Consider the following 13,744-nt stretch of genomic DNA (forward strand, 5'->3'; position numbering starts at 1 on the left):
TAGTCAGAAAAATGTCCTCATAGTATAAGTATATACAGTATGTCAAACTTTAAAGTAAACGTTAACCATAAACTGGAAATACTCATGTTAAGTCCAAGAACCGAAATTGTTCTTAATTGAGATCACAACTGAAGTGTAAAAATAAAGTATCTCACTCACTAACTGTGCGATTTTTTTAAGTACTTGTACTTCAGGACTGTATTTTATGCTACTTTATGCCTCTTCACTACATTTCAGAGAAAACATTGCACTTTTTACTCCTACTACTCCTACTTACTTTATAGATTAAATATGTTAATACAAATAATGCCATCTTACAGAAAAGATGGTCTTCCCTACAATTTAGAGAAAATTATTGTACATTTTACTTCTACACAGGAAGTAAGTACTTCCTCCACCACATACGTGTAGTCCTCATTCCAGCAATAGACCTGTAGTGCTTAAGTATTTCTATTTAATGCAAGTTTATACAAGCTAGTTTTTAGGTAAAGGCCTGTGTGCACACAGACACTGTAAATGGGTTGCCAGTTTGAGTCAGGGCCATATCACTGAATGATAGCCAACTAGAAGAAGAAGAGACCCAGCCCCTCTATAAACCATCACAGAGGCAGTCCGGGTTTCCACCCCTTTGCCGATTAGTTTGATAGAATGATAGTGAAGGACTAAATCGGGAATGGCTTCTCTCTTTTTTCCACACAAGTTATAAAACGCTCTATTGGTACGGGGGCCATTTTGAGTGAATACTTTTATTTTGACACTCTAAGGTCATTTTGTTGCATATGCCTCTATACTTTTATTCTGAAAAAGTCTGAGTATATTTTAATTGGGGTATTACCACTTTTACAAAAGTACTGAATACTTCATGATTGACATATTTGTAGTCCTCACTCTGGACTACAACTTGTAGTGCTGCAGTATTTCCATTTAATGCCAAAGTAATATGCCATTTACATGTCAAAACAAGATCAATAATAGTTAAACATAATGTGATATGTTGAACGATACAGAATACACATCCGAAAGGAGCCATTTTGCACAGTGAATACTTTTATTTTGACACATTAAGGTCATTTTGTTGCGTGTACCTCTGCACTTTTACTTTGAAAGAGCCAGAGTATATTTAAATTAGGGTATTACTGGTTTTACGAAGGAGCTGAGTACTTCCTCCACCACGTATTTGTAGTCCTCACTGTGGACTACAACAACAGACCTGTAGTGTAGAAACTACAGGGATAGGTAAAGCCCAGTGCACACACAGACGCTGTAAACGGGTTGCCAGTTTGGGTCAGGGCCACCTCACTGACTGGAAGCCAAGTAGAAGAAGAAGAAGAGACCCAGCCCCTCTGTAAACCAGCACAGAGGCAGTCCGGGTTTCCAACTCTTCGCCGATTAGTTTGATAGCCGGATAGCGAAAGACTAAATCGGGAATGGCTCCTCTGTCTTTGCCACACGAGTTATAAAATGTTCTATCAGTGCGGGTTGTTAATGTTACAGTTTAACGCAGGTTTGTTTTCCACCTCCACGGTCCACGGCTACTTCCTGGTGCCACAGAGAGAGGCAGTGCTGAGTTAAAGAGACAGAAATACTGATAGAAATTCAGATAGAAAAAAAAACACAGAGAGAAGAGAGGGGTTGGAGACGCGATAGGAACAGTTGACTGGATTCCCAGGAATTGAAAACCCTCTCTCTCTCCTCTTATTTATATGTATTTTTGATATTTCTTTTGTTTTACCGAGTCGTTATTCTTCGTCGGTTTGTAAACCAACAAACGGTTTGGATGACGGTTGGCTGCGGCTAAAGCGGAATTGTAACGGGGAACATATTCCTCCCTCCGACGGAGAAGCCTCGCAGAGATTTTTCCTCTTTTTTATTTTTATTTTACAGTAGACTCATTCCTGTGTCATTTTTAAAACCACGACATCATCCCGGCTGTTATTTTATATATTTTTTTACGATTCCACAAGGAAGGGTTAGGGCGACGGAAGATGGGTTGTTTGGGCAACAGCAAGACTGAAGATCAACGCATCGACGAAAAGGCACAACGAGAGGCTAATAAAAAGATAGAAAAACAGTTGCAAAAGGAAAGACAAGCGTATAAAGCCACACACAGGCTCTTATTACTGGGTAAGGCTGATTTATATGTGATGGCTATCTGAAATGTAAGCTAACCGTAATCCCTTTCGTTTACCGAACACGTAGCCCCATTTGACAGCGCTTGCAATAATATGTCATGGGGGTGGATATTGATGGAAGCGAAGCTCCAGAGCCTACAATTAAAAAACTGCCTTCATGCCCAGAACATGTATGGTGTTAACGCTAACCTGGATGTGCCCGTTCGTGCTCATTTCGGTGGTATTTTCATGTATTTTCTGGTCTATTTTCGAAGGTGCGGGAGAGTCCGGAAAAAGCACCATTGTGAAGCAGATGAGGATTCTACACGTCAACGGCTTCAACGCGGAGTGAGTGCTATGCAATACACTTATTAAACAGCAATATTAACGGCTCGGAAACCATATTAATGCTTATTTTTTTATGGCTTCCCTCCTAATGAATACCACTGTCGAGGCCAGAATATAGCCTGTGAATGGATTTTCCCCAGGCACTGCAGCGCCTGTTGGGCCCAGTATCCCATGCAAAGCAGCTAATATCTCCCCCCTCCTCCTCCTCCTCCTCCTCCTCCTCCTCTTCTTCCTCCTCCTCCTCCTCTCTGTCTTTTTCCTCCTTTTTCGTGTACATGTACAGTTATCATACATATGTGACGATCTCTGTGTCACACAGATGCCAAATAATTCACTGTTTCCTGTTTCATGTGAGAGGGTGAAAGGTTGTGATCGACACAGGCCTATTGATGATTTGTTTTGCTGCAAGGCCTTGCATGGCATTGATCTTAACCAGTGGTCTATTTTAGACAGGCCTAGTACATGTCAGAGTGCTGTAACTGTATGGAAATCATCTGTATGTGTGAATTAAAAGTATTGATATAATAGGGAGGATAATTAGCATTTATGAGTCTAAAAAATGAGAAATATCTGGACTACAGCACATCATATGTCCTTATTTTTGCGTTTTACCAAACCTGTACCTGCCCTCCACTGGCGCACACTCCCAGCCAACACCTGTGCTGTATGTGAAATTGTATAAGAATACAAGCTAACCTGGCAGTAACCCCTCTCTTACTCATAACCACCCTGATGATAGAGCTTTTGTGGTCTTCTGTGGTTGATGTTTTCCTAAGCGCTGCCTCACACGTCCATTCTGTCCACATGCAGAGAGAAGAAACAGAAAATCCAAGATATTCGGAAAAACGTGAAGGATGCCATAGTGGTGAGTTTCATCTGTATCGCTTCCCAAATGTGCTCAATGTCTCTGTTGTTACCATGAATCCCACTGCAATCCCATTTTACTGATTATTATATGGGCTTACAGATTTTTTCATCCTGCTTAATGCTTGTTTTTTGTGTGTGTGTCTGTGTGTTTCTGCAGACTATAGTGTCTGCGATGAGCACTTTAATACCCCCAGTCCCGCTAGCCAACCCAGAGGACCAATTCAGAATCGAATACATCAAAAGCATAGCACCTCTTTCTGACTTTGACTATTCACAGGTAAGACATTCGTAAAGTTTCTGTGTGTTTGTGTTTGTGTGTGTGTGTGTGTGTGTAGATGTAAATGTGTGGACGGGCTGGTGTATTACATATGTGCTTTTTTGTCTTTCTCAATGTATGGGAGTTAGGTGGCATGTCAAAAGAGCATTTCTGGCCAAAAATGTAGATCTTGCTCATAAAGCTCAAGTAATTTTGCTGTAACAGACCTAATAATACCTTTCTTCTTTAATTGTCTCCTAAATCTGACATGATGGCATATTTTTAACAGACCAAAGCTAAGAGAGTTGTTTTCCCCTCTGAGGTATGAAGTTATGTATAAAAAATGTCAACTAACTTGATTAAAATCAACAGCTAGTTGATTCAAGTGCTTGTTGAAGGTTTTAACAGATCCACTGTATGTGGATTTGAATGCAAGTTGAGGCCCACGGGATTCTTTTCAGTGTGTGATCAGCCATTCGATAGTGCGAGGTCATGTGTTGGAAATGTAGATAATGTTTTACATAATTTTGAAAGTGTTCCCTGTTTGACACCGGCTGAAAACAGGAACCACAAATGAATGCAGAGCTGTAGATAGACTCTTGAATTATTTGTTTTTGTTTGTACAATTTTGACTTTTCTGTACACATTCACATTATGTGTGAATCAAGTGTAGGATTTATCTCATTTTGGTTTATTGATCAGCCCTTATGCTGTTGGTTATATTGGAGTTGCCAGTGATCCCTGTTCTCTTCATGCTATGATGAGGTACTAAACTTGTTCAAGGTCAAGCTGTACTTTCTTTTGATACACAAAAACTGTTTTGTTTTTTTAGAGCTGGAACCGTTATCTGATAGTTGATGAGTCAATCAACGAAAACATAATCTGCAACTATTTTGATACTTAATAAACCATTAAAGGTTCAATGTGAAAGAATTGGCCCGCTACTGAATTCATACTCCAAACAAATAGGAAGCAGCATATCTCTGGAGCAGCTATCGGCTTGTTGGCCTTATTAGCCGTGCAGCTAAGTTGTTGGACAGGGAGCTCAGAGCACTGGAGGAGCTTCTAAACACTGGGAGGAGAGGGTTTTAGGCATAGGATGGGGGGTACCCTGTGGGGAATGCTGGTGTGGAATGCTGGCGTGGAGTGGCGGTGTAATGGGTACCAGAACCAAAGCTGGGCAAGTAGGTAATGGAACTGGGCTCAACAGCCTCTCAGTGAACACAGGCAAACCATGGGTATTTGAATGTTTTAAACTAAAACTCTTTTGCACTAGTCATTTTTCAAAGAAAAATGTTCAAGATTCTTAAGTTCCAGTTTCTCCAGTGTGCACGTGTGATTTTGTACAGTTGGTAGGACAAAGCAGGACCTATGAAGATGGCAGCTTGGGCCATGTTTATGGACATTTTGACTAGTTTTGATAACTAATGATCATAAATGAAGAATGCATCCCCCCCTTTGTTTATTTCTCCTATTATGAAGTTTGCAGTAGTTAACTATATCAAAAAAGTAGAAGACACATAGGTGTTTATGGCATTTGGAAGTATTTACATGATGATATGAATGAATCAAGTGTGGTGTTCATATATTTTTGCTGTGTTGGTGGTATTAGAGTTTTTAATGTGATTTTCATCAATTTTAAACCTCAATAACTATAATGATGGCAGCTTGGGCCTGAATAAATCTTGATGGACATTTTCTCAATTTTGCCATTTATTTTTTTTCATCAATAATGAAAATGATTGCTACCTGTAGCCCCTACTTCGTGTATTGTTTTTTCTTCTTTCATCAGGTTTACAGTAGTTCACTTGATAAAGAAGAGGGATGGATTTGACATGTTTTATCTCTTAATCACAATACAGCATATGACTTTTTTTTTTGCTCTCAGGTCTTGTATATCGTCACTTTACTGCTTTGTCATGACAGTGGAGTTTTTTTGAATTGCTGCCTTAAATGCACACTTATGGTGTTTCCTAGCTTCCCTCTTAACAACTTTATTTGATGCTACATCACAGGAATCTCCATTAAAAGGATTTGGGTGTTAATTTCCTGACAGGGCCCTCACTGAGAGTGTTAACAGGGTAGCAGCACTCTGTGCTGCCATGATGCTGTGTTGTGTGAGGTTTGGGGCCATGGGGAGAGCCGGCGTTGAGTTCCCAGGACCGGTCCGGCCAAAGGGAACAACATGGCTCTGTTTAGAGTGTCTGTGCTTGTCATCAGTCTCAGGCTTCACTTGTGCCGTCAGTGTCACCACTACATTGTCACTTAGCGCCACCAGGCATGATATCCAATACAGCAACGCAGGAACACAGCCAATCAGTAACCTGTGGCTTTCACCTGTTGGCGCCATTGTTAAATGTGGAAGTATGTTTTACCTGGAAACTTTTGGAAGGATGATGTCATGGTGAATATTTCAAAAACTAACGTTAAAGTGAAACTTTGATGAATGAATGCATGTCAGTAAACTTAAGTACCGGTAGTCATTTTGTGATTGTTATTGCTGTGGACGAAGACGTTGACAATAATCATTGACTTTTTAGAAGCTTTTTTCTAAATGACTTGTTTGATGTGTTGTGGTTGCTTTGGTTGTACTATTATAAAAGTTTTTACCAGGGCTGCAACTGCAAAAATAATTTTTACTAACAGCTGATCTGCCAGTAGTTTTCTTGATTTAGTTCTTTTCTCTTCAACAGAATAGAAGATCTTTTCTCACAGAGTCCCTTAACCAAAGGTGATATCTTCAAGTGACTAATTTCACAGTCCAAACTAAAGAAATTTTGTTTTGCAATGATATCAACTACAGTCATGCAGTCATGCATGCAGTTACTTGATAAATTGCTCAAATGATTAATTGATGATCAAAATAGCTTTCTTGCAACCCACTAATAAGTTATTCCTTATAATCTTCAGTATAAAATTACCTTGTCATCTCATATGTACCTTAACATGAATTACTAAAATGCTTTATGGCATAGTGGCAACCGTGAAAATGAATCATTGGGCCTTCTTTTATTGAATCCAACTCTTTCAAAACCACCACCTAAATCCTTCTTTCCTGCTCAGAAATTTTGAACCCGATTTAATCAAAGAATCTCTGTACTTTGGTGAGTGAAAAGAACAGGTCTTTAGGCGCTCTTCTGGTAGATCATTTATTCAGGCATATTATTGTTTAAAGTTGCTGCTGCCTACACTGTGCATTTATTCGATTCAATAACTTTATTAGGCACTCTAATTTGACGTGATAGTGTAGTTAAGCTTTTTTCAAGTTTAGAAAATGTAAAGAAAACAATGTTGTGGTGTGCTGTTGCTGGTTAGTCAAATAGGAAGGTGACAAGGAAGAGAACTATGGCTGCATTGCGTCACGACCTTTTGAAGGTGCTGTTGGTGGTGACTTTGGAGTTTCTACTACGTGGTTAAGTGATGGATTTCTTCCTGTTTGTTTTTCAGATGTTGACGTTGTTGATTTACTGTCAAACAATCTGCTGTCAAACTCATGTAAAATATCATGTAAGGTCACATGATCCTTGCTTGGTTTGTTATGGTACATATAGATCATGAATATAAAATGTACCTAAAAAACAGTTTTACAAAACAGAGTTTTGTAGTTTTTACAGTAGAGTAGGTTTGGACTAGATTTGTCTGGGCATGTATTTTAATTACTTATCTAAGACAACAGTCTCTCCTTGTCATACATGTAAATCAGAAGGCTTAGTTTTGCTGGCCCCTAGTCTTGATCATCAAAGCGTTCTTTTTTGTCAAATCTTTCCCTACAGTTGCTTGGGATAACAGTAGGCCCATGGAAAAGAAAGCACTGATACAAACGGTCATCTATGCAAATGGAAACAAATGCCACTGTGGTGGCTATGTTAGCCGCCCAACGGTGTCTGTCGACTGAAGTGGAGCAAATTCAAATGAGCCCCAGCCCCTGTTTTTACACCATGTCACTTTCTCACCATCAGACATTATAAAGGCTACATCTAATCCTGTTTTTTAAGCTAAAACACACAGGTGGGTGTCATTTGAAACCTGTTAATGTCTTGTATATACACTTGGCAAAAAGACAAGGATTAGGTCCACAAAAGTTTGTTCTTGTGTTTCGGGGAAATATCGTCAAGATATGAATTGCAGTCTATTGTGGAAGGTGAGCTTCATATTATGTCAGGCACCACCCATTGTTGAACTGGTCTATTTTTGTGTTTGTGTAAGGAATTAATACCATGGCTAAACATGTGCACATCAACCACTGTTAGTAAGTGTATAACTTTATTTTACAGGCCAACAATGAATTATTACTTTCAATTAAAGAAGAATAATGGCCCTCACAAAAAACTGGGTTGTCTTTGCAGTAGAAAGACACGATTATTTAAAAAAAAAAAAAAAAAAAAAACTGAGTTGGGAAATGCTTGGTTTGGCTAGAAGCAGAGCCCTGGAGTAGAGAGAGTCACGACAACAGTTTGTAGTTAATTCATGATTTATTAATTTATTATTTACAGTCCTTGGCTGCTAGTATTTGCAGCTAACTTCCGGGAACTATTGAGAGGCTCCATGATCTGCCTTTGCTTTTAAAAAATGGTCCATTGAAGTGAACAGAGATTACAAGACTTTACTCAAGGGCTCTGGTCAGCAGTGCCTTGTTTTACGTTTTTGATGGCGATTTTTCTGCCTCAGTTTTCATAACACATAATCAATATGGCAGCGACTTCAAGTTCATGAACTTTCTCTATTGCAGCCAAACGGAATGCTTTAATATGTTTGTGAAAACATTAACTATACTCTGTGTGTCCATAGCCCTTTTCACACAGAAACTCTGCATTATCGCTGCAGCGATTCTCCGCCTTTGTCTGTTCACACTGAACCAAGCAGTGCCGGCTTAAAGCCACACCAACCTGTGGATCCAAAATAGGCATGACGGTACACATGATGACGTCCAGATCTGTGTATTTGTTTTTTTTTTCTTTATGCGTTTCCCCCGGTGTCGACCTGTTAATCTACACATGTATCAGTTGACTGTTTATAATCAAATGGATGCAGTTATCATGTGTTGACCCGCCATGCATCATGGAAAGTGTCAAAGTTACGTTATTGTCGCTCTAAATTACATAATTACGTAATCGCCATCAGTAAACAGTGGACCCTGTCTCGCTCACGGGAATGGATGCTTTTTTCTGGGGGAAAGTTCACTGAAGTCTCGGTCGCGAGGGCTGACAGTCACAGTGATTTTTAAATATAAGTTTCCAGAGACAGTAACTACAACAACACAACAGTGTAATCGACAGTCACGCGGTGAGTTAAAGTTTTTTTGCCAGGGACAGACCTTTTTTTTTTTTTCGGGAAGAAATGTGACAGTTGGTCCAGTACCATCACTGTACTTTGGTCCTTTGGTCCTTGTTGCTTTGTGGGTCATTTCTCTTTAAATTGATGATTGAAGGATGGGTTTAGGCGCCATACTGTGAACACCATCAGCCCAACACTCTCCTGATCTGTGCGTTCATCTTTTCCATTCACACAGACATGCACTCACCTCTGCTGCGGCTCTGAAAATACCTCCGGAGGCGCATCAGAGCTGTTGTCCACACTCTCCACATCCGTAACTTTCACACAGACGACTATATGGAGAATCTGCGCATTATTCCTGCACTGAAAAGGCAGTGTGAATAGAGCTTGTGTAAGCGCACTTACAATATACGGAACAATAATGGAGCCCTGGATTTTGCCAGATGATATATTTTGGCACAGAAATTGTTTGGCTTTGGTTGCAGACAAAATGGACAGAAGTTGGCATAAATTTATTACCAGAACAGTAGTGATACAGAGCTGGTTGAAAAGTTCCCATTTAAGGAACGTGACCTGCTTTGTGCTTCTGTTGTTCTTTACTACAACCATGAGGGGGGTAACACCTTTATAGCATTCCTTTGTTGTTAACTTCTTGGTGATGAATGGTTTTAGTCCTAGAAGTTTGTTTTCACCCTAACTGACCAATTCAGGATCCTTGATATGGGGCAAATGGTGGCATCAGGGGCTGCTCCTGTTTTTGGAGCCATGCTATAAAAGATGAACATTCTTTTGCTTTTGCTTTCTCTCTCTTTCTCTCTCTCTTTTTTTAAATACATTTGTCTGCACTATATAACAGAAGTAAGACATAAAGGTTGTGTCTCTTTGTGTTGGACAACTGTCATCTAACTCAGATATTCTATTAAAATCCAATAAATGTGGTGATGATGGTTTACTGAGGAGCCAGCTGGTTGTCTGGCTGTCTATGTATGGAGGGATTTGAGGTTGGTGTCTGTTGCTGTACATTTTGCTTAGAGACCAAAGGTCTCTTCCAAACTTCTCCCAAAGGAATTCTAGTGTCCCTTTGCAACGGAAGATGCAAACCATTTGCTCCAGAACTTTGTTTTGCTAAGTCAAATCCGATTCAGGCCATTTTGTTCTCTGTGTCAGCCTGACCTATATGGTTCAAGTGAAATATTACATCACACACCCAACTTGATTTACATCGAAACTAAGGCCGAACTGAGAATTTGCTCCCGCAAAGGCAATAGGGTATCAGCATATCATGGCTGGTGATGGAGGAGGGAGTGGAAGTGGACTGGGATGAACACAGGAAAGAGTTAAAAAAGCTTGTGTTAAAGCAAATTCCCTCCTGGTGTCTTTCTGCGTTATCAGTTCCTCTGTAGGGCACTGCAGCACACACTGCATTTATTCAAAGGCCCAGTGTCACACGCCTCTGTGGAAAAGAGCCCTGAGGACCATAGTCCCCCCCCACCCGCGCGCTCTGCCCCATCTACCCTCCACCCCTCGTCCCCCCTACTTCCAGTCCCAGAGCTTGCTAGCTTTGTTGGGCCCTTCTTTGAGTTTTCAAGTCTCTGCGATGTGTGCTGGTGTAAAAATTTTGTCTTGAATGTAATCAGCACTGTTGAATATTATTGATATTAGTCAAGGTGGGTGTTAACGTTTGACTGTAACAGAAGTGGAAGCAAACACAGGCATGAACTCAAATATGACCCTGTTTTCTTTGTTAAACAAGCTTTTTGTGTAGGGGGTGAGCGCTACATTACAGAAAAACCAAACTATGGCTGCAGAATTTAAAAAAAAAAAAAAAAAAAAAAAAAAGGTTAAAATTTCTAAACACAGCATCAGTGTTGAGGCTTTTCCTGACTTGTGTCTGAAGTGGGAGCCTACATTCATCCGTACCAAGAAAAGTAAACAAATGTTAATGTATCGCGCTGTGAGACTTGTGCGGACTGGATCAGTGGATTTCCTCCATGTTGAACTTAATCACCGGATCTGCCGAGAGGAGATCTCCCAGAGCATGTGATCATTTATCAGGCTCCTTCTCCCTCTCTCCCTCTGGTTCAGGGCTACTTTCACCCTCTCCCCAGTCAGAGTGCAGAACCAGTGCTGAGTGCAGAGAATCATGTGGTAGTTCCAGGCCAGAGGAGGAGCCCATCGGAAAGACATGTGCACAGGAGACGACAAGGGATGTTAGCCCAATCATCTTTGTTAGGGGCATACAGAGAGTCCAGGGGAATGTCTCAAAGTCATTGATGAGTTCTTTTTAATATGGCTCCCGCTGAGAGTTTGTATAGTCATTTACACCATCATGTCTATATTTCAGAAGATGTCATTTTCTGTTGTGTTATCACAGTGAAGATATGCACAGCATTTTGTTGCCTTAGCTTAAAGTCTGAAGAAGAGAGCTTGTGACTTGAAAGTCATGGGTTTAAATTCAGGAACTGTTGGATAAACCTGCACTGAGGAAGTTAATGAGAACTCAAATCTGCTTCTCCTTGCTGCTGATCCTTTTTTCCCATAGTTTTGTATTATCTTAGAAAACTAACTTTCAGTTTCTGGTCTGAATGCAAAGCTAAGCTAACATGTCCCTCCTCTTGATCCCATGTATTGTGTATACTTTTGTATGCAAGGCAGTTGCTTTTACTTGGTGATCAACAAAAGAAGACAGTGTTGTACAGATGTGTGCATGTACAGTATGTATTGGATTAACTGTGAATGTGGTGCTTGATGTAGATGAGCGATCCGTTTTCTGTGGATAAATGTATATACAAAGTGGACAATGTAATCTTCCAGTTGGTTTATATAGCTATCCAATTGTCATGGCAATTTCACCATCTTTGAGTCACATCAAAGTGCACAATCACAATTTCCAAATGTCTGCAGAGTATCTTTTTAAAATTTTATTCCCTATTTAAAGGGTTCTTGGTTGTAAATTAATGAAACCATGGCATACACAGGGCTCCACATGGGCTGAACAAATCTGTCAGGTGGGGCTAAACATTTGCATTGTATGCACTGGTGTGCCTGATGTTATGTAAAAAATATATTTTTAACAAACAAAAAACAGACAAAAAACCCCACTTAGTTTCGCTTATTTTTTATAAACACTTCATAAACACTTACATAACGTGTTCAGAAATTAAACATAAATGTAGGCTACTATTTGGTGCACCTAAATGAAAAAGTTAGGCTCACAAGTGCAACCAGTATAAAAAGTCATTCCGGAACACTGCATACTTATGTGTTGTTTACAGTATGTATGTAAAAGGTGACACAGATACTGGCCATTAAGTGGGAATAATTTTAATGTTCTGGGAAAAATCCTGTTATAGTTTCAGGAATCTTTTCTTACATAGTTACATTTTAAGGCCTCTGACCTACCCGTCATGACATTGTACTCCAAGTTTGTTAAGGCTTTTTGTAGTCCATTGTGTGTTATATGGTTCTTAACATTTGTTTCTCTTTTCCTCAGGAGTTCTTTGATCACGCAAAGAAGCTGTGGGATGATGAAGGAGTGAAGGCGTGCTTTGAGAGGTCCAATGAGTACCAGCTCATCGACTGTGCACAATAGTAAGTGCAAACATCATAAGACATGTTCTGGTGTGGTTTGTACGAGCTTTAGATACTTGTGCATTTACCATACCATATGTGATCAGTTATCGGCACAGCTATAATATGGTGAGAACAAGACAAGTGAGCTGTTGTGTTTTTTACAGCCTGTAAACTATTGTCACATCCCTACTCTGTCTGTCCCCTTTGTATCATGTTTGTCGTGAAAGCTCTGCGGTGTGTGCTGGTGTCATGTCATATATGAATATGGCTGACATATATTTACTCTGGGTGTGGCAAGACAAGCAGCAGCTGTGTTCGTCCTTTGGAAGCCTGAACGTATATCTTCTTATGTCAGTGTGTTTGACATTTTACTGTGGAAATATGCAAAGTGTGGTATGGTCTGTGTTAAAGAACCCTATTCTTTGGTATTGTATTGATCTGATATTTATCTTTTCACACATTTAAAATGTAACACTTCTCGAAAGTTTCTCATTTCACTGTTAGTGTTGGTTACAACTAATCTGTGGAGTATAATAGACTACATTTCATAGTCTCTAAGGCTGGACAAAAGCTTTCTGGGTCATGATGTGATGTGGCTTCAGATTTTTTCTTAATACAATTGTACTCCAGATACTGTTGTTAGGAAATACTGATAACTTCAGTGTGGCAAGGCACAGAAACTGATGCCTCTTTGCACGGTGCCCCAGATTGTTTGGACGGCTCCTATAGTATCTTGGGCCACCTTAGGGTGCTGGTTTAACACCGTTTAGGGCCCCTCTCCTGCCTTGCAAAAGGAAGTTTGGCTATGCAAACTAACTTGCTGATTACAGTGCTCTTCTTCTGCTTCCTCTCTGACTCACCTCTGGATTCACATGTAAATAGGAGTACATGTACATGGTTCAGACTCAGGAGTGCAGCCCCCTGCAAGTTGTCCCCTCCCATCCCAAAGGTTGGCTCCCTTTATCTGTCAGGGTTCGGTCAAAGGCACACTTTATCAGTGACTAGGGATATCGTCTTGTTGTCAGCGAACTGTGAGCCTGTGTTACATGGGTGTAGTGAGTTGAGATGTTTTAAAGATGTTATAGCAAGTAGACAAACAGCCTCTGTACTCCTCCTGAATATCTTCCGTTCCTTGAACATAAATTTGACTTCGGGTCAAGTCTTCTCTGGTTGCCCTGCCTGAAAGCAGCCTCCATAGAAAGGAGAGAGATAGTCAGGTGATGGTTGGAGAGTCACATGAATCTGTAAGGTGGAGCTGTTACAGTCCAAGGCCTGTGTTTGTCTTTGCTGCTCTGAGTCAGTCTGTGTCTGTGTG

General features: G+C 40.3%; 1 protein-coding gene across 3 annotated transcripts in view; it reads left to right on the forward strand.

The window, feature by feature from the left end:
- Positions 1-13,744, forward strand: part of LOC119011050 (guanine nucleotide-binding protein G(olf) subunit alpha) — a 49,838-nt gene that overhangs the window by 10,984 nt on the left and 25,110 nt on the right. The window contains exons 1-5 of one of the 3 annotated variants that reach the window (XM_037083826.1): positions 1,265-2,124; positions 2,387-2,459; positions 3,270-3,324; positions 3,484-3,603; positions 12,350-12,447. In XM_037083826.1, coding sequence (XP_036939721.1) covers positions 1,986-2,124; positions 2,387-2,459; positions 3,270-3,324; positions 3,484-3,603; positions 12,350-12,447 — 485 coding nt within the window. In that variant the 5' untranslated portion in view covers positions 1,265-1,985. Of the gene's footprint in view, positions 1-1,264; positions 2,125-2,386; positions 2,460-3,269; positions 3,325-3,483; positions 3,604-10,941; positions 11,063-12,349; positions 12,448-13,744 lie in introns of those variants that run through there. The other 2 variants (XM_037083825.1, XM_037083827.1) reach the window with 2 other exon arrangements.

The sequence above is a fragment of the Acanthopagrus latus genome, chromosome 21, assembly GCF_904848185.1.
Source record: "Acanthopagrus latus isolate v.2019 chromosome 21, fAcaLat1.1, whole genome shotgun sequence".
Lineage (NCBI taxonomy): Eukaryota > Metazoa > Chordata > Actinopteri > Spariformes > Sparidae > Acanthopagrus > Acanthopagrus latus.